Source organism: Leucopleurus acutus (assembly GCF_964270905.1).
Source record: "Leucopleurus acutus genome assembly, chromosome: 17".
In the NCBI taxonomy this organism is placed as follows: domain Eukaryota; kingdom Metazoa; phylum Chordata; class Mammalia; order Artiodactyla; family Delphinidae; genus Leucopleurus; species Leucopleurus acutus.
The window spans coordinates 9,550,180-9,572,198 of record NC_139159.1 but is presented as its reverse complement, the minus strand read 5'-3'; the positions used below and the strand labels follow the sequence as shown (position 1 = coordinate 9,572,198).

General features: G+C 35.0%; 1 protein-coding gene across 7 annotated transcripts in view; it reads right to left on the bottom strand.

Annotated features, from left to right (window-relative positions):
- YTHDF3 (YTH N6-methyladenosine RNA binding protein F3) overlaps positions 1-22,019 on the bottom strand; it is a 72,542-nt gene that overhangs the window by 4,248 nt on the left and 46,275 nt on the right. For 4 of the 7 annotated variants that reach the window (XM_082859066.1, XM_082859072.1, XM_082859068.1 and 1 more), the window contains one exon: positions 12,496-14,079. In XM_082859066.1, coding sequence (XP_082715192.1) covers positions 12,496-14,079 — 1,584 coding nt within the window. The other 3 variants (XM_082859070.1, XM_082859069.1, XM_082859071.1) reach the window with 3 other exon arrangements.

Below are 22,019 nucleotides of genomic sequence, written 5' to 3'. Positions count from 1 at the left end.
GTTAAGAACCCGCCTGCTAATGCAGGGGACACGGGTTCAAGCCCTGGTCCAGGAAGATCCCACATGCCGTGGAGCAACTAAGCCCATGCACCACAACTACTGAGCTTGCGCTGTAGAGCTCTCGAGCCACAACTACTGAAGCCTGCGCGCCTAGAGCCCGTGCTCCACACAAGAGAAGCCACCACAATGAAGAGTATCCCCCGCTCGCTGCAACTACAGAAAGCCCGGGCGCAGCAACAAAGACCCAACACAGCAATCAATCAATCAATCAATTTATAAAAATAAATTCCAAAGAGAACTTTAAGTTCTTTGTTACTAAAGTCCTTTCTTTTTCATCTTTATATATTCCTAGACTAGAATAACAGTATTTAATACAGAAAGCTAACAAATAAATGCCCTACTATAAGATAACTACAAATGAATTATTTCATACACCCATAAGCATCAGTGAGATATTCCTAAAGAAAAAAACAAAAATGAAAACAGACACAGAGCCAGCTAATTAATCATGTTTCCAAAGGATAAACAAAAGCAAAAATCCAACAACATAAACAAAGGAAAAAAAAGACAAAAAAAGAATTTGGAACCAGGAATCTGTAGTCTGATTTTACAAAGGCCCTAAAGCTTTTAAAAAACCAGCCTAAACATAAAGGAAATTTATTTCTCAGCTGAAGGAAACAGATTTGTATGAGAAATGTTGAAGCCTGCTTTAATTAGCTGGATATAAAACACTGTATTACAGATGAAGCAAAAAGTGGTAACAGCTCACTGCTTATTCCTCCCCATGAAATGACTGATCAAAACTAGAGAAATTCATCAACTCCATGAAAAACCCCAAAACTACAGAAAAAAAGGGCAATACTACTTAAGGATAAGCTAGACAGAGGTTTAACCTGAGGGAGATGATTAGGTATATGAATGAGGACCATGTTTTATTTAAATAGAAGTTAGAGATGCTGTTTCATTTTGAACTGTAATCAATTATGGCACCTTTAACTGAATCAATAAAATATACAGATTAAATCTATGTACATAATGCATAACTTCTAACTCAGTGGACAGGAAAAGAGAAAAATTTTAAAAACTCCTTTCCTGTGCTAGGACAGGAAAGGAGGGAGAGGGGAGCTTGAAAGATCTAGGTGAATTAGAAAGCACAAAACATAAAATGGCAGAAATACACATTTATATTATTTATACATTTTTATCAAGCAATCAAAAAATGGAGGTTCATTAACAAAAACACAAAAGAGCTCAAAATTAAAAAAATCTAGTTACACATGATTTACAAGAAATTAACCCTAAACATAAAACAAGCCAAATGAAGACTTAGTCAACTATATTAATATCAGATAAAGTGGATTCTAAGGCAAAAACCACTGAGGCAAAAACCACTACATACTGAGTAAGAAACATTTTTTATAAAAAGCTGTAACAGTATTAAACTAAAAATACAACTTTACATATATTAAAAGTTTTCAGAATTACAAAGAAAACCTGACAGGTTCCTAATTATAGCAGGAGAATTTAACACATTTCTCTTAGTAACTGATAAAGCAGACAAGTTAATGAAAATAAAGACTGAATATACAGAATACAGAAAACGGAGCCAAATCATTACAGGGTCCACAATGAACAACCACAGAAAGGAACTATATGCCAGACCAGAAAACCAATCTAAATACCAAAGAGTCAGTATCATACATAGCATATTTTCTGACATCAATTTTAACAGCAAAACAGGTAACAACAAACAAAATCTTACCACATTTGGAAAATCTAAAACACATTTCTAAAAGTCTCCCAAAAAATCATAACAAAAATTAAAAAATTTTTACACCAGTACAATATAAATATACTAAATCTAGTAAGCCCTGAAAAATAAAATTAGAAATTTAATGTATAGAATTTAAAAAAACATTTTTTTAAAACTGAAAAATAATGAGCTCATCATCCAACTCAATATGTTAGGAAGTAAGTAGCATTGAGTCCCCCAAAGTAAAATGAATCAAATAAGACAGCAGGAGAAAATAATGAAACAGAAAACAAAGATAAAGAGAGCCTAAGAGAACAAAAATAAAAACTGGTGTTTGGGGGGTAAAAGAGGCTGACAATAGAAAAATCTCTGGAAGACTGATTTAAAAAAAAGAAATGAAGCATAAATAATATCGTGAAGACTCACACAGCTAAAAAAAATTAAAATAATATTAATGCCAATACGAAAAAAAGCTTAAAACAAAACAACTTCTTAAAAATAAAATTTACCAAAACAAATTCAAGAATACAAAGAAAACTTGAAGACTTATAATAACTAAAGAACTTTAACCAACAATTAAAAATCTACCCCAAAGAAAAACTCCCAGGCTCATGTGGTTTCACAAGAATTCTGTACTTATACCAACTGTTCCAGAGACTAGAAAAAGGAGTATTTCCTGATGTATCTTGAGGTTGGCAACACTTTGATACTACCTTCAGAAAAGCAGGAGAAAACTGAGTCCAGTCTCACTTGTCAGAAGGACCTCTTAAGGGCTGTTCTGATGGTAACGGAGTGTATAGAGGAGCAAAAGTAGAAGCAGGAAGGCCAGTAAGGAGGCTAGCACAATCATCATCCAGTACAATAATAATAATAATGGAGGATGGAGAGCTAGTGGAAAGTGTTTAGATTCTGGATCTATTCTGAAAGCAGAGCCAACAAGACTTACTGATAGATTGGTTAGATATAGAGTGTGAAAGAGGAATATTGCGAATTAGTCCAGTATTGTTGGCCTGAACTGGAAGGGCGGACAGTGGTGCCCTCTACAAAGAGGGAGAAGGAAGACTCTAACATTCTTGATCCTTCTGCATGACCACACTATAGTAAAGAACTACTTTACAAAGATTCCAGTGCCCACATTTGCATCTGATGCCTTATTGTGTGTAAAGTTTAAGAAAAGAACAGATGCAGTCTAATAATATAAAAACTATTCATCTGTACCAAAGATCAAATAACCTCAAAGTGTACTATAAAATGGAAGAGTTAGGAAGAAGGTCAAATAGTGAAAATGGTGGAGGACAGTCATAACATGTGTTAGTTTAGGTGGTCCAAATGAGAGTAAAAACAGGGTTCTAAAACTTAAGACTAATTCATGCTTTGAGCTGTGATTTAGTTTCGGCAAAATAACATCACTCATCACACTAAATTTTTTGTTTATGTGCAGTTTTATTTTGGTTTTAGAGTTTTCACTTAATTTTATGTTTAAGTAATACAAGTAATAAAATTACAAGAAAAAAAGCATAAAGATCAAAAAGAAATAAAACGGTCTCTATTTGCAGATGATATGATCTGTTAGGCAGAAAATCCTAAGGATGTTCTATTAGAACTACTAGAACTATTAAGTGAATTTAGCAAGGTCACACAATATAGGACATTTCTATTGATATAAAATTGTAGCAAACAACTGGGAAGACTGAAAATACAAATTACATTCACAATAGCAGTAAAAATTATATAAAATACTTAGAAACAAATTCAGTAAGAGCCATGTGGTTTTCAACGGTGAAAACTACAAAATTTTACTGAGAGAAATTATGTCTGTCTCTCCAAGACCTCTGAGTTCTACAAAGAAAGGGTTATTGGGGCTTCTCTGGTGGTACAGAGGTTAAGAATCCGCCTGCCAATGCAGGGGACATGGGTTCGAGCCCTGGTCTGGGAAGATTCCCACGTGCCACGGAGCAACTAAGCCCGTGCGCCACTACTACTGATGCCTTGCGCCACAACTACTGAAGCCCATGCGCCTAGAGCCCGTGCTCCACGAGAAGCCACCGCAATAAGAAGCCCACGCACCGTAACGAAGAGTAGCCCCCGTTCGCCGCAACTAGAGAAAGCCCGCGCGCAGCAACGAAGACCCAACGCAGCCAAAAATAAATAAATAAAATAAATTTTAAAAAGAATAAGAGCTATTTGTCTTAAGTGGCTTACTGGTAACCTTTAATATTTATCTGTTGAATGAATAAGGGAACAGTTAAAAAAAGAACACGCAGGCTCTAAATATATGGTGATAAAGGTTGACTAGAACACAAGACATAGGCTAGAATTGTCATTGGAGTGTAGGAGGAGCGGGATGACACTACTTCTCTGGAACCCAGTAACAAGGTCTTAAAGCCGAGCGAAGGAATCAATATGCAACCGTATTTTGGAGTGAGATTTTGGACTCTTTATGATAAAATGAAAGTAATAAAATTATTATACTCCAGATTGTTGTTCACAAGTGGAACTGTCCACTTGTAGCTTTTTTACATCCTAGGTGTATATATATACTACATATATATATATATATATACACACACACACACACACACACACACACACACACACACACACACACACACACACACTCTATATATCCTGCAGGGAATTGGTTCCAGGGCCCCCGTGGATATCAAAATCCGAGGATGCTCAAGGCCCTTACAGCTGGCCCCCTGTACCCACGGGTTCCTTTATCTGCAGGTTCACATCTGTGGATATGGAGGGCTGACTGTAATCATGCATTTGTTGCTAAAGAAAAATAGACAACTGAGATACCACTCAATTTAAGGGTGACTGTTCACACCATAATCCATATGAAACAAATCTCTCCCAAAGATCTATGATTAACCCAATAATCCATCTCCTAAAAACTCATAAATTTCTTTATCAACATTGGAACTTAACATAGCCACTATTAACTCTCCTATGGGGTGCCAAGATAAATCTGAGGGGGAAAAAAAATCAGTGTTATAAAATGCTAATTGAAGTACCTCTTTTCCCAATTCTGGCTTATAAAGAATTATTACTAAGCTCAGAACAGAGTATTACTACAATAAAAACAGAATCATCTTGATTATTCAAATATCACTCAATGTCTTATCATAGAATGACTCACTTAAATACGTAATATAAGTTTATTCTGTCACGTGTGATACATCCTGGGCCAAAAACTGTTTTCCAGAGAAATATTCTTTAAATTTTACAGTGAAGATGAAAGGAAAAGCAAGATTTTATACACTGAATTTGTTTCTGTTCATCATAATCAACTCACAAATAGACAACTACAATTGGAGAAGAGTTTACTGAAAGGTCATCAGATAGAGACTTCAACCATTCTTGATCCTAAGAACTGCAATCTGATTAATGGGAAAGCATTAAACTAAATGTTCCACTTGAGAAAAAAGAAGTACAGAACTGTCAGGAAAATGCTTACTGCTAACAACAGTAACTACTACTAAAATAACTACAACTGAAGTAATTTCTTGTATATTAGCACAAACTTGATTACTTTGAGACAGACCTAAACATCATCTCATCTCAGAATCAAAATTATTCCAATTGTGAAAAAAATTATATCAGGGACTAAACTTTACTCTTTGGAAAGGCTCAACGACACAAAATAGCATAAATGATTAAAATACACAGACGGTTCTGGAAATTAAAACTAATAAGGATTTTATTACAGTTATGCCTTAAGTTCATCTCAAAGTTACAGGTACCTGAAAACACTAATTTTTCCTATATGGAATTTTAAAAGCTATTAAACTAAAAATCTCACCTCAGACTGTTTACTGATCAATAAGGATTTATAAGAATGAAAGAATATAGTAGAAGCTAAATGATGCACATTCAGTATAACGAAGGTAAAATTTCAGTAAAAGGTTATCTAAATAGTCAAAAGTAGACTCTACGGCTATGTAGACTACTCGAATTTATACTGGACATAATATACTCAAGACATTAGCAGTTTTTTGTTTTCTTTATTTTCCAATCAAACTAGCTTTATCGTTAGAAGTAATACATACAATGGCAAGTTAAAGTAAAAAAGTAAAGCTCCCCTATCCCCCTCTAGTCTTTTCTATTTCAACTTCCTCTGATAGGTTACCACTACTGACTTTAAGTGGCATGCTAATCTATACATTTCTTGACTTGTCAATTCGGACACTATCAATTCCCATTGTATATGACGAGCAATTTATCACAGTGAACGTTATATTCTCCTCTTCCCCGTCCCTACAATACAACTCACTCTATCTTTAGTTCTGGTGACTGTCCTTATGACTTCACCCACTATGCGCCAAGCATTAGGTGCTAAGGATTCAGCAAAGAACAAAGCAAGTCCTGCTCTCAAAGAGCATCTCCAAGGTCAGTACTTCCCAACTGAGGGCTCCTGTCGTTTGTCTAAGACCACAATGCCATTTAACAGACGGAGGCTTACAGCCCTGAGGTCCACTGTATACAATGAGAACCTTCTGACTCAAAATGCATATGGAGTCCCTATTGATGGTTCTAGTATATATAACCAGCTACCAGGTGTTATCCTTCTTAAATTCCTTTTTCATTCTGCTGAAATACCTCTTCAAGTTTCTTATGAAGGGTATGTAGCTAAGCTCTTGTACACCTGAAATCTTTATTTTGCACTCCTCCCTCACAGATATTATTCGACACTCATCTTTAAGAACATAATTCTATGCCCCATTCCCCTATACTACAAAATATGATTTTATATGTGTCCAGAGTTGTAGATAACAGAATTCTGGTAACAGTCTGACTCTCCTTCCTGTGTAGCTTTCTTACAGGCCTTTTGCTCCGAAAGCTTTTCTCTTTATCTTATCTTTTTTATCTTTTACAATTTTAAATAATCCTGCTGGTTACTCAGTGAGCCCATCATTCTGAAAACATGTATCTTTTGGCTCTGGAAATTTTTCTTTAGTTGTTCTTCCCTCCAACTGTTTCTTCCTGTACTCTTTTTAAAGACTCCTTTAGATATACTGGACCTCCTTTCCACCACATCTTTCACACCTTATATCTTTCATCTCTATTCCACATTTGGAAATTTCTGATTTGAAATCCAGATGATTAACTGGATCTAAAACATTAACATTTTATTAATCCACTTGCTTAAAAAGAAACATTTTTAAAAACTGCTGACAATCCTGTTTCTCATTTCCAAGAACATTTTCTGGTTTTCTTTTCTTTTTCCATGTGAACCCTAACAAATCAAATCTTGTTGTATAAATTACCTTCTGCTCTCTGAATACTATTTCTTTTAGAGGATTTGTCTTGGTTTTTTCATCAAGCTTGATTTTAATCAAATATATCAAAGTTATGTGTTCAAATCTAAGAATGAAGAACTATACAAACACTGCAATAACTGGCATGGATTTTTCCTGCAGTTTTAAGTTTCCCGACTACCCCTCAGTCTAAGATAGAGAATCTGACTTTCCAAGTTTTATATGAACAGACAGGGTATGTCTGGTCAGCTCCTCCATAGGCTGCTGTACTGGCAAAGCAAGCTGGGGAATTCCTCCTCTGCTAAAATAACCAGAAAAGGGACAAGAAAACAGTCAATGAAAAAGACCCAGCAATGACAAGATGGAATTCGGTTTTTTTTAAACTTCTTTTCTGCTATCACAAATAGGCTGAAGAACTTAAAGAGAAAAATGAAACAGTAAGAAGAGAAATGAAAGAAAGCTACAGTAACCACAAAACTAAATGTAAAATTATAAACTACAAAACTTCTATTAAAAAATATACAAAAAAATTTTTCCACACTTGGGGAAGGCAAAGATTTGAAGTCAGGTTAGTATAAGCCTTCTAAAATAGTTCTTATTCAAAACTGTTTTGGTTATTCTAATCTTAGCCTGGATCTTATACTACAAAAAAAGATTAAAAAAAAAAAAAGGCTTAAAGGACACTCTGGACCAACTGACAGAATATCACGGTTACATGAGAGAATATCCTTATTCTTAGGAAATATATACGATACTTTTTTGGGGTAAAGAGCCATGACGTATGAAACGTACTCTCAAATTGCTCAAAAAAACCATAAAGCAAGCATTTTTCCTGCTGATTGCATTTGAGTTGTTCCCTGTTATTTACTAGTATCAACTGTACACCTAAGAACATTCTTATATGTATTCTGGGGTATGCGCGAAGTTTCTCTTAGGTATAGATATATATCCTGGAGGACAACTGCTGAATTACAAGGTACTGAAACATTCAGCTTTGTAAGAAAATGCAGAACTACCCACCCACATGGCTATATCAATTCAATGCTCCCACCTGCAACTGTATAAGACCTTTTGTTGTTATACAGTCTCTCCAATACTTGCTATTATCAAATTTCTTAATTTTGCCAAATGAGTGGATATAAAATATTTTCTCATTATAGTCTTGATCTGCATTTCCTGAACTATTATTAAGACTGAATATCTTTTTACACTTATTACCCACATTTATTTCCTCTCTCATGAAAGGATTATCCATATCTTTTGCCCATCTTTGTAGTGGATTATTTTTTTCTTAAACTGATTCACAGGAGTTCTTTAAATGCTCTCGACAACTGTCTCCGGTCAGTTATGTTCAAATTCCTCCCAGTTCCTAACATGTCTTTTTACTTTCTTTAAAGCATCTTTTGATGAACAGATTTTAATCTAGGCAAATTTTTATCAATCTTTTCTTTTATAAGTAGTGCCATTTTTTGTCTTGCTTAAGAACCCCTACTTTACCCAAGGTCTCTGAAGGATGTGCACCTGGGAAAATGTGACCTCGACATATCAGAAGCTTTGAGGAATTTCAGCTGAACACAAGACAGATGGGGTCACATGAAAAGAGAACATAAATAATAACTTGCAACTCCTTTTACTTAAAAAAGAAAAAAGGCATAACCAGTGAAGGAAATCCTAGCAAAACACCACTAATTTGTCCTTTTTGATGGAGCCAAGGAGGACCTAGAATAGACAGGAGGCACATCCTTCATCACTGGGATGCCAAGAGTATTTGAAAGTAGTTCTGCTGGAAAGCCAAAGTGCAAACACAAGCGTACCTAAGAGGAAATCTACAAATGAGTATCTACAATTTCTGCCTGGACAAGGACTTTAACAGCTCCAGAAAGAAAACGGCAAGAACACTTGATATCCCACATGCCAAACAGTTAATAAGCAAGGGAAAAGGCTTCCTGACATGGTGGTTTCAAACTCAAAGGAAAGTCAAATTTCAACTACTAGCATGTCCACTGCACTGGCTCTCCCTTCTTAACTCTTCACAGGTTGATGAATCACTTAACTGGTAAAGTCAACATACATCATGGCTCTCCCATCTCCACGTTTGCAATGGAAAGAGAATATGCAAATAACACCAAGCATTAAAGCACACACACACAAAAACAAACCTATCTGGGGGCAAATACCTGATCCGGATGATTCTCTGCCTGGTTTAATGATGACAGAAAAAAAAAAAAAAGCAAAGAGTCTTAAAATATTTTTTCAGAAAAAAAGGATACTAACAAAACTATAATGAGTTCAGATAGACACTGGGGAAAGATAAAATACAAAGGGGAAAGAAAAGATAGTTTGGGGGGAATACTGTACCCTGATAGTGGTGGTTACACAAATCTACAAATGTGTTACAATTCATAAAACTGTACAGCCCAAAAAAGTGACTTTCACCGTATGATTTAAAAAAAAATTTTTAAGGATATATACACAAATATTTATAGGAGCTTTATTTACATTCTTCAAATCTGAAAGCAACCAGATGTCCTTCAAAGAATGAATGGTTAACAAACTGGTAAATCCATACAATGGAAAGACAGAATTAAAAGGAACAAAGAACTGATACACAAAGCAACATAAACTGCAAGGACATCGTGCTGAGTACAAGACTCCAGTGTTAAAAGATTACACATTGTAATTTCATTCATGTGAAATTATGGAAAACGCCTTATAGAGAGAGAGAACAGATCAGTGAATTACTTACTAGTGGAGGGGAGCACTTGACTAGAAAGAGGCAGCAAAAGGTAATTTACAATTTTACTGTGTGTTAATTAAAAAAAATTAAAGATATGTAAGACGAAGGAATTTAAAAATGATAATTACAGGAAGCAGAAATAAGCTTTCAACAGTCATCTTTGTGCTCAATAAAATCAAGATAAGAATGGTCAAGAAGGGGGAAAAAAAAAATCAAAGTGGACTCTGGAACAAGGGATTCAGGTAAGAAAACAACAGGTGTGAAGGGAGAACTAGATGTGGTAATGTAAGCAAACTAACAGTCATTGAAAAATACAAAACCTCACAAATCACTGAACCAACACAAAGTAAATCAAATCAATGACATGGAAATTCAATTTTGAGAAACTCTCCAAACGCAAAGAAAAATAATGAAGATAAGAACCAATGGCATTCAAGGACAAAGATTCAATATATTTTTTGACATTACTAGGAAAAAGAAAAACAAATTTCGCCTACAGATGAAGGAATAAGGAAAACTGTAAGAGACCCATACTGTGCACATTCCATATACATGTTCACATAGCAAGAATAAATTTTGTGCACACAGACAGAAATAGTTATTTCCAAAGAAAGAAAATTTAGGCTGGCCCCAGACTTCTCCATAATATAAAACTATAAATAATAGACTATAAATAGAAAACTATAAAACAAAGCCTGAATGAAAAGACTGTGACCCAAGATTTCTATATCCAATAAAACTGCTGTTCACATATCATGGCCAAAGAAAGGCATTTTCGGGATTTAGAAGCGCTTAATAAATATATTACATCAAATTACTCTTCCTAAAAAAAAAAAAAAAAGATGATGGTAATAAAACAAGCTAGGCTCCAAATTAAAATGTCAAAGGTGGGTTCAGACACATTATAAAAAGACTGGCAGTAAGCCATGAAACAATTTAAATGTAAAATTTTTAAGTTTAAAAATATAAAGTTTAGGGCTTCCCTGGTGGCGCAGTGGTTGAGAGTCCTCCTGCCGACACGGGTTCGTGTCCTGGTCCGGGAAGATCCCACATGCTGCAGAGCAGCTGGGCCCGTAAGCCATGGCCGCTGAGCCTGCACATCCGGAGCCTGTGCTCCGCAACCAGAGAGGCCCGCGTACCACAAAAAAAAAATAAAAAAATAAAGTTTAAATCATTGTTGTATATATGATTATAAAACATAAATAATTCCTGAGACAATTATATAATAAAAAAAATAAAACTAAGATAAATTTTCAGACTGGGTAGAGGAGAAGTGTGGGAAGACGTACAAGATGACCTGTCCTGGGTGATGGAAGAAAAGAAAAGTTGAATCATTTCTCCTGATTCACTATTTGTAAAGGCACTTACAGTGGGACAATCTACTCAACTGCTGAGCTCAAAAACTCAGAAGCTACTCTTGATCCTCCTTTTTCCCTCACTTCCCACATTTAACCTGGAGAAAACTCAATTATATTCAGCAATTCACTGGAAAGGTTGAGCAGGGCCTTTAAGAGTCATACGTATTATTCCAAAGCAAAATTTCTAACAATTCAGTACAGCAATCACTAGCACCAGAATCACCTGAGGCGCCTGTAACAATACCAGGTCCCTTATCAAATATATCAGATTTTCCTTGAGTGGGTCTCAAGAAGCTGCATTTTCAGGGAGCACCCTAATTGATATTTATATGCCATAAGGTTTGGCAGGATCATTATTTCAACATTATTCAGCGGTGAGGATTGTTATTTGAACAATTCCCTCTTCTGTACAGACTAAAAAGCCACAGGATACTCAGGCGCACACAAACAGAAACAACAGAAACGAATCACTGGTGTTTTACATACAGATAAAGTTGAAGTTCGTGCTTTATCTTAATTTCTACACAGAAGCTTTCCATAGTAACCAACATAATTTACTGGAGAAGATTCTAACTTAAGCCCTGCTTCATTTGAAATTTAAATGTATTGTCTATGGAAAAATCTGCTAGTTGCCTATTCCATCCATTCTCTTTCCCTCCTATAAATAGGACTCTGCAATTTACTTTTGTAGCTTGGAACAGAAAATATTCCTCAGCCTGTCCTGCTCTATGGGCTCTGTGATCAAATCCCGGCCAACCTGACGCAAGTAATAAACAGTGTGTAACTTCAGGATACATCTCCCTTAAGAGTCTCACAGTGGGCAAATAACAGAATTAGAAATCAAATTCTGCAGAGTTTAAGTCCACTTCTCAATTCTAAGCTGCCTTCCTATAAAGTCAAATCCTTACTATATTTTGTACAAGTGCTTTAAGTGTACAAGTTATGAACAAGCCTCAGGAATCTTGGGGGAAAATATCTATTTATCATAAATACAAAATATGTAGTACTTTAAAAGCTGTTTGTCTCAAAATCCAAATACATTTTCCCGTAAAATTAAAGATTAGCGACTAGAATCCCTAGCCAGTTCTTAAGTCTGCTTAATTACAAATGCACAACTCAGGGCTCTGATAAAGAATAAAGACCTTCATCACCTGAGGAGTATGAACACGCAGGAAGCAAATTCAGAGTAAGGGTTACCCTTGGAAAGGCATCCGAGGCCTTCACGGGGGTCTGCAGAGTTCTGTTTCTTAAGCTAAGTGGTTGGTTGCCTTCAGAGTAAAGTTCTTAAACTCAGAATGTAATATTAAAAGGCATTAAAGATTACAATCCATACACACCACCCCAATAAAAAGACCCTACACACAAAAATCACTGTACTCTTACCCGACGCATGGCTTCCTCCTCTTCTTGACGCTTTTCATAATGTGCAAAGTCATCAAAGATTGAGGTGGTGTGCTTGAAAGTAGCAATTATTTTAAGCACTTGCTTAGCTTTTTCTAGGGGTACCTCTTGGGTGTCCCTTGAATTGGTAACTGGTTTGTTGTCATTATTTTCTAAGCGAATATGCCGTAACTGGTTATTGGGAACATCTTTGACAAAGATCCATTTAACTTCAAATTTGCCCTTCCACTTATCCTGAGACCAGACACCGGCATATGCGTTATAGTCCACAACAGACTTCATCTCAGCCACTCCACAAAAATGTCCACTGCCATTCACGCTGAAGAGCAAATAGAGTGGGCCCTTCCCATTCAGGGAACGGTAAGCGGCATCCAAACGCTTATTACCATGCTCAGTACTACACCAGATAGAGTACTTAATGGAACGGTGAATGTCATCCTCAGAATAGCTTTTAATTATAAACACCCGTCCGTTCTTCAGGTTCCAGTCAAAGTCTTTGGGATTGTAGTTGTTTATGGCCTTTAGCTTTTCCAGCACTGGATGCACTTCTATACTTGAAGGTGAAGCACTGGCAGGAACAACACCTAAACCAAAGTTTTCACCTCCCCCTCCACTGTTCTGGTGGAAGCCCGCCCCCCTGTTCCGAGGAGCAAGCCAGCGATTCTGCAGCGGCTGCGGCTGCGGCTGTGCTTGGTGAGGCTGGGCCTGCGGCTGCGCTCCCGGCTGTGGCTGCGGCTGCGGCGGGGGCAGCTGGCCTTGCACCAATGGTGGCGGCTGAATTAACGGCTGAGGCTGCTGGACTAGAGTCTGAGGAGGCAGAACTGGTTGGGCTGCTGGAGCCTTTACCACTGACCCCTTTTCATCCCAAGTTCCAATATTCATGTTGTGTTTTATAGGAGGTGGTGGCACGGCGGAGCCCCCGATCCCCACGCTGCCCTTGGGTTTGAGTTTCGGTTGAGGTTTGGCAGGTTTTCTGGCAATGGCAGCCCAGGAGGTTGGCTTAGGCGCTGCACTGCTAACGGGCGGCACACTATTGGCTGCAATGCTAGTCATACCACTGCTGCTCAAAGCTGTTCCTACAGTTTTTGTCACTGCGGCTGTCAGGTCACCACCAATTTTCAGTCCAGTCATGCCTTGCTCAATACTGCTAATGCCAGGCACCTTACTCAAAGTATCATTGCCAAATCCAGCCTGTCCATCAGTAATAGCTCTCCCAAGAGAACTAGGTGGATAGCCGTAACTGCTACTATAAGCAGAACTTTGTGTTGATTGTCCCTGAGATCCACTTGTCCCCCATGTAGAGAAATCAGCATTACCAGGAAAAAAGTTAAATCCATGTTGACCAAGAAATGGAGGGGTATTTCCTAATGCCCCAGGTTGACTAAACACACCATCTGGTATATAATGATGTTCTCCATTACTCATTTGTCCATAGGTTGTCAGATATGGCATAGGTTGGTCTCCAGCTGTGGACCATGCTGCTTCCCCAAGAGAATATGGAAATCCAATGGATGGAGCATAGTAACTAGGCATGTATGGATCTGACATTGGTGGATAGCTGTTATTCTGGAAAACAAAAGACCACAATCAGGCCAGAAATAAGATTAGGGGGCAGAGAAACATCTGAAAGAGTAAAATCAAATAGTTTTAAATAAATGGAAAACAGATAAAGTTAAAATTTCAAATCGTTTTATCAAGGAAAAACTTTACTGATGACTTTTTATTTTATCTGTAATGAAATTACAGGGTATTTTTTTGCGGGGGTAGGTGGGTGGGGGGATATGGTAGGGATTATTTTTGTTTAAGAGCCAGATCCTCTGTGCACGATTTAAAAATACTCTAATTTCTACAAAACTGATTTATAAAGTTTGCAGAGACACTGATTGTTAGCTTTATTTTTAGCAACTGATGAACAAAAAATTTATGTGCAAGGATTAAACAAACATGGAAACTATGCCCAATAATAGAGGAATTACAGTTTATCTCTATGATGGAATCCAGTTCAGCAATTAAATTTTGTACTTTCATAAAGAAAAACTAGAATAGAGAAATGTTCACACTCTGAGAGGAAAAACAAAAAAAGATTCAAGATCATACTTAGAGCATGATCCATATTTGTTTTGTTTTGCCTTGCTCATTTTGAAAAAGAAAACAAAATCCTAATGGTTTCTTAATGGTTGGTTACAGGTGCCTATTTTCTAAATTTTACGTAACAAATTTATCACCTTCCTAATCAGAATTTTAATTTAGAAATAGTTAAGTTCCTATCATTTTTTCCAGAATTACTGTAATTAAATTGACCTTTATTTTGAATAAAATTAATCATCCATTTAGTGATTTGCCAAAAATCAAAGCTTATTAAAGAAAAAACTCAGTCAAATTTGTTACTAGCCAATGTAAAAAATAAAATATTCTACAGATTTCTTTTGAAAGTACGTTTCTTATGCCAAAAATATGTCTGATACAGCCAGCCCTCCAATCCACAGGTTCTGCATCCAGGGAGCGAAAATATTCAGGAAAAAAATTTCCATAAAGTTCCAAAAAGCAAAACTTGAATATGCCACACGGGCAACTACTTACATAGCACTTACATTGTACTTGGTATTATAAGTAATCTAGAGGTGATCTGAAGTATACAGGGGGATGTGCATGTTATATGCAAATACTACGCCATTTTATATACGGGACTTGAGCATCTGTGGATTTTGGTATCAGCTGGGGTCCTGAAACCAATCCCCTAGGGACACCAAGGGACAACTGTAATAGATTTTCACTCTATGATTTAGGTGTGATTTTTAAAGCCTTGGACAGAGCTTCAGAATTTGTAAAATTAAGCAAGATGAAAACACTAAGCTAATATCTAGTCAAGACAATTTGTATTCCCCTCCCAAGGGTCAATACCATTTTGAAGGCTGATTATTCACTTTATTTACATAGACATTCTAAGTTCCCTGGAGCAAAGTGGAGAATGCAATGGAGCAAAGTGCAAAATGGAGCAAATCCATTCTGGTTTTTTTTGGCTGTTACTCTCTTCGGATTATTCTGCTACTGCTTTCCCACTCAAGAAAGTATATCAATATACATATGTGACAATTACATCATAGATACTACCTGGAATTCATTTTATTTTTTAAAGGCCTATTATTGAAAACTAAAATGCTTTACTATTACTATTAAGTTACTTGTGACATACCTTACAACTATTAAAACTGTCCACTGTCCATAAGAAAGCTAATTTCATATTTTGCCTTTTCAAATGACTCTCATATAATTAAATAAAAATGACAAGAGAATCAAATAAAGGCTGCATTTAATAATTAAGACATAGATTTACTGTTTTCAGTAAAACCTGAACTTAAAAACAAAAAACAACTATGTCAGCATTATTTAAAGAAAAAAAAGACTTTAAACACATTTGATATTAAGTATATTCCACTGTATTCAAAACTGGAAATATGTCAACCATTTACTAATTTAGTTGAACATATTCTTTAACTATATTGGATAATTGTTAACCATATTTGAAAATATATTCAAAGAATGCTCACAATATTAGTATGAAGGAAATGAAGCCTGAGGGAAGCTCAAAGTCACCAACAGTGGTTTTCGAAGAAAAAAAAAAATTCTTGAAGAAATTAATAATGAGTAAGCTTCAGTAGCCATGGATATACACACACACACCTGTTTATAATTCAATCACCAAATTATTTATTGAAAGTAAAAGTATTCATAGTACTTCATACTGAAGTCACTGTTGAGAAAGCCCCAACATTTAGCCAATATTAATGAACATACACAATCAAGATTTAACTTTTAAGTTTTTTTGGAGTTATTAAAGGTTTCCCTTTATTACTTTTTTAACCAAACACTTACTGAATGCGTACATTGTGAAAAATACTGATATAAAATATTCATTCTAAAAGAAAACCTACAGTTAAAGACACATTGCACAGGGAAGTGAATATATTCCACATGAGGGAAGAATAAGGAAGCTGAGTTGAATATGGAGGTAATCAGTTTCAGTTTCAAAGTTTTAATTTAGAATGTTGGCGTTGAAATCTGGACTTAGTAAGTCTTTACCTGGATGTGGGAGTGGAAAAACAGACAAGGTGGAAAATTTTTAAGTTCATTCATCATGATAAAGTGTTTGCAAAATTATACTCGTAACTTATGTTGAATATTCTTACTTCACCCTCACAAATGCTGAATTTTGCGCAACAGTTACACATCAGGTTCCTAATTTGTCTATATCCATCACATGACTCAGGAATCAGCGAACTAAAGAGCCAAAAGGCAAATATTTTAAGCTCTGCAAAAGCCCAATACGGCATCTGGTTGCAGTCCCATATTCATCTTCTTTTAACAACCCTTTAGAAAGCTGCTAGCTCAAGGGTTTCCTCAAAGAAAACAAGTTTTGGTCCCTGGGTCAGTCTGTCAACCCGGTTTTAACACATTATCTAATATATACTGATTCCTATTAAAAAAAAAAAGCCCCCCCAAGCTATATTATTAGATTAAATGGGTAACAAATTTTCACCAATTCTGCCACTTCTGGGGCTGGAGCAGGTCCACACCCTTTTGTTGTGGGGCCTTTTATTAAATATCTTTTCAATTATTTTTTAAATCATGGGTTTTACTACTTCACCCCTAAACTACTAATTTTGTCAAAACGGTAAGTTTAAATTACTTTGAAATGTGCTCCATTAATCACAAGGGCCTTGTCAAACAGTCAGCTCAAGCTAATGAGCAGAGATGCAACTGCTGTCCCTACCTGACTACAGAGCTATCCACAGTGCTTCTATGCTACCAACCTAGAATCCTTGAGTACAGTGGATAACCTAGAATCCTTGAGTACATTGGATAAATGGCCTGCTTTCTCCTGTTTATCAAACAATGCTATTTATTTCCTAATTCTTTCAGTAGTTTTAGCTGAATGAGATGTTTTTTCCTCAGCTTTACGAAAGTAACTTAAGCAGTCTCCTTCCAAAAGGCAAGGGTTTTGGTTTGGGTTCTAGTAAGAACAAAGCTGTAGGAAACTACTAACGTTTAAAAGTAAGATATGGTCAACACATTTTGTATTAGCAGAGCTTCAATTATAATTGGAAATATTTTTAAACGTTTTGCTAAATGTAAGATAGATTTGCTAGCTAAGTGGAATGAAGGGGAACAAAATTTCCACCTACTGATGATGGAAAACAGAAACTCAAAACTTTCTTTCACCTTTTACTTCAAACCTGGTACAACGAGGTAAAATCAATTTAACAGTTTATGTCCAAATAATCACTTTAAAATAGTTTATTCATACTTCTGAAATTGGTCAGTAATAGTGAAATTTTACTTTGTTGTTTAAAGATATATAACCTTTAAGAAAGTGATATGAAATGTTTGGCACTTCCCTCTTACTCAAAAGACCAATTGAAAAGGGGAAAATAACAATATGTACACATAAAAAATGATATATAATAATCAATGGATATAATGAAACATACTTGTAAAGTAACAGATCCACAAACCCTTTACCTAGAGCATAAACTTAGAAACGCAACCTGAAGATGGATGTGAAGCCACGAGGTAACTAAATTCTAATCCCAACCCAGTACTTATCAGCTGTGTGAAGCCAATATCAAGTTACTTAAAACTTGAGTTTTCTCGAATATTAAAAAGAAATAAAGATAATGTAACTAGGACACACTAAATATTCAATCAACAGTAGTTATTCCCTACTTTTGCAGTTTCTATGTCAGTGATCATCAGATCATTTAATTTCTCTAACCCTGCTTCTTCGTCGGTAAAATGCTCTAATCAATTACATATCTTTAAAAATCTAGTTGTTAACTGCAAAGTGCTATACTGAAGTATAGGAGTTAATCTTGTTTTAATTTGAAAACTAAAATATAGAAAAGATGAAAAATTCTTCCTTTGAATTTCAAAATCATTTATAATTATCATTTCTTAGCCTTGTGAGTCAGGTCAATTGTTTTTCTATTATCTCAAAGAAAACGTGAACAATACTAAGAAAAAATTCATGGTTACTGTTCTGACCTGAGGACACTTTAATACAACTCAATTATAACTGAGTCTTTCAGTTATAGTAACTTAATACCTATTTTTACTTCATAAATATCCAAACTTCCAAGAAAGAACATTGTACAATGTCCCAGAAGTTCAATAAAAAACAGTTGAGGTATTATTCACCAAAAACAGCACATCTGCATAGAAAAACGGAAACTGTTTTCCATTAAGAACCTGAGGTACTTCAAACCCCAGAACTAACTACTAGATTAACAAAAAGTTAAGTGAAATTTAATATACTTTTAATGTTTATGTACATTTTCTTCTGTTATTTTAAAAATATTATTGTACTTCTCAAAAAGTAAAAAAGATGCGTATTTAATCACATAGACGTCATAAGAAAAAATGTATCATACATTATACTCAATTAATCTGAATACTTCATCAAGCATACTTCTTCATTCCCTAATTCTAGCAGTTAACCTAATCTACTTATTCAATAAATGCTTAATGAATGCCTACCACATGCCAGATACAGTGCCAGTCTACCTAGAATCAACCTAGAATCCTTGAGTACATTGGATAACCTAGAAAATAAGATAAAGGACATGGTCTCTGACCTGGAACGCTTCACAGGTCTAGTAGGGAAGACATATTTACCCTGCAATTTGATAGGTATTGTTACAGAAATAAGAAGAAAGTAAAACAAAAACTCTAGTACAAAGAGGAGGGGGCAAGTAACTGGAAAATCAGAAGACTTCATGAAGTGACAAACATGAGAGTCTGTGTGTGTACATCATATATATAAATGGAAAGCTTGAGATCATGAAAGAAAATATTCAGAAAATACTTATATTTTCAGAAAATAAGAAGTCCTATTCCCTAAATAAGTTACATGGATAAAGTTGACCAAAGATGAGGCAGGGAGGGAAGTGGAGCCCTTTTAAGGGCTCTCATATAGTGAATATATCCACTGTGGTGAAGCTTTGGTAAGTCTTTAACATGACGACGGCAACAGACTTGGACTTTAAGAGGACTGCTGAGTGGCAATATGGAATTACCAGTTAAGAAATCATTCCAACAGCAGAGATAATGAAAACCTTACCTAAGGGCAGTAATAACACGGACAGAAAAAATCTGTTACTGTCTTAGTTCTCTATACCTCTTCTCTGATAAGCATGGCTAGGAATTTATTTCCCCATATATACAGGCAGACCAATTCAAACTTCATTTTTTTCAATTTATTCTTCAAATGTATATGCACAAACTACACAGCATCTTGAACAGTACCAATTAAACCTGAATTTTTAATCAACTTAATCGTCAGATTATTCCGAGGAACTACAGAGAACTAATTTTAAGTCCTGAAGGACATACGTTTACTTTTAAAATTACTATGAAAATTATTCCCTGAGAACTTGAGCATGAGAAAATAGAATAAGCTGCCACAGAAGTAAAAGGCCAACAACCTGTTTTTAAAGCATCCCTGGGTTTGATTTGATTTAGATCTAAGCATATAAAACAAACATTAAAAACTTTTCTAGACTAAAGAATATCATTTTTATTATTTGTAATATTAAAATCAGAAGAAGGGATTTAATTTTAAAGACATCCTGTATATTTAGTTGAAAATTTTTTTAATTAGCCAATTATTTCAGCTAGGTTAGTACAACAAATACTTGCATAACTTTACATCTGAAAATAATTACTTTAGATATTTCATCAATAAATCCACTTTTCAATAGTGTACTTTAAAAGGTCAATTTGTAAAAACTTTTCTATTTTAGCTAAGTAACTACGATAAATTTAAATTCTGTACAGCTTACCTTTAAGATTTCAGATAATTTTCAATTCTGCTCTCCAATAAACCCAGTTTTCAATATTTTATAGTGTTAGTATTCTTTAAAAGGTAAATATGTATCCTGGTTAGACAATTATTTTTAGTTATTACAGAAAGATAATTGCTGAAAACCTATTCATCAGCACTGGCAAGGAGAGGGAGGTAAAATATAGCCGTACTGGTATTAAACTTTAAGACTTCTCTTTAAAGAACACATTACATTGATTCTAACATCAGTAAGTGATTTAATTAATATAAAGTATAAGACCTTCCATTTAAACATCACATTAAAACAAACCTTTTATAGATGTTTTTGCCCCAACATAAGGAAACTTTTATGATTCAATTTAAAAACTGGGTTCACTAAGGTAAATGCCCTTATAGTCTTAAAAAATAGTGACTTTCCAACACTTTATGTGAAATCTTATGCAGAATTCCAACATATAAAAACACATGAAAAGCAAAGCACAGCTCTGGCTGCTGCACGGGTAGGATCCAGGTTACCCTCCCCAGGTCTCCCCTAGGCAGACCTGAAGCATCTCTGTGGAATGCCAAAAAACCAATCTTCTAAGCCCCTGTGACAAATAAATTATGAAACATCTGTTACCAAATAAAACGAGAAGATTCTCACAGGTAGCAATTCTCAAACATTTATAATCCATTAAAATTTCTTGAAAATAGAGTTTGAACAAGTCAGTCAGAGAATATTCATACCATACCCTTGTCTTAAAAAATCATTTTACATTAAAATACAAAAAGTATAAAATCAAGTAGCAAAAAACAATTATGTAAACCAAATAAATTTCCCAAACTTATCTGATCATGGAGATCTTTTTAGGAGAATATCTACTACACCTCATTATATCAGAATTTCTCAAAAAAGTTGGAAACACTGCCATAAGGATGTTAACTGAGATTACTGTATGGGACCAAATAGAACAGAATATATTTCTTTTAAAACTTGCACTACACTTCACAACAAATGATCTTGCCCTATTTTCCAGTGATATATTCTTTCACAACCTTTAGGTGGAAAGTAAATTTGTTATTGAGATCATAAAGGTAGATTACATAAGAATGAAATGAACTTTTTCATTTTTTTTAAAGTAGCCAAACTTGCATAGATTTTTATCACCCATTTTTATTTTTTCTTACTTATTTATTCCCTCCCAACATACGCTAGGGATGTAGATCAACAGATAGAAGGGGGTGGTTAAAGAGAAATAAATGTATATCAGGTTGAACATAACCATGGCTCTCCAAAGTCCTAAAAATAACTGTACATTCCACAAATTGGAAACTACTTTTTTTTCAAATTTTCTCTGCAACTGCAAAGTTCTGTAACAATATTTGGTTCCTTATTCTTTTATAAGCTAAAAAAATCTAGGTTAAGATTTCAAGGTACATTTTTCATATGTCTTTTTATAAGCAAAACAACAAAGCAGTTTCATTCCAGAATGTTCTCTCTGAAGAAACTGGTTAATAATGAAACTTTTTTTTAAATTTATTTCGAGTAGTGACATTTTTATTAACAAACAGAAAGAGATGCAGAATTGGTATACAGAGACTAAGAAATACCATTCTTTTGGTCAATGTTTAAATATAAATTATTCCTATATACAAAAATCACAGGATTATTTGTGAAAAATTCAAA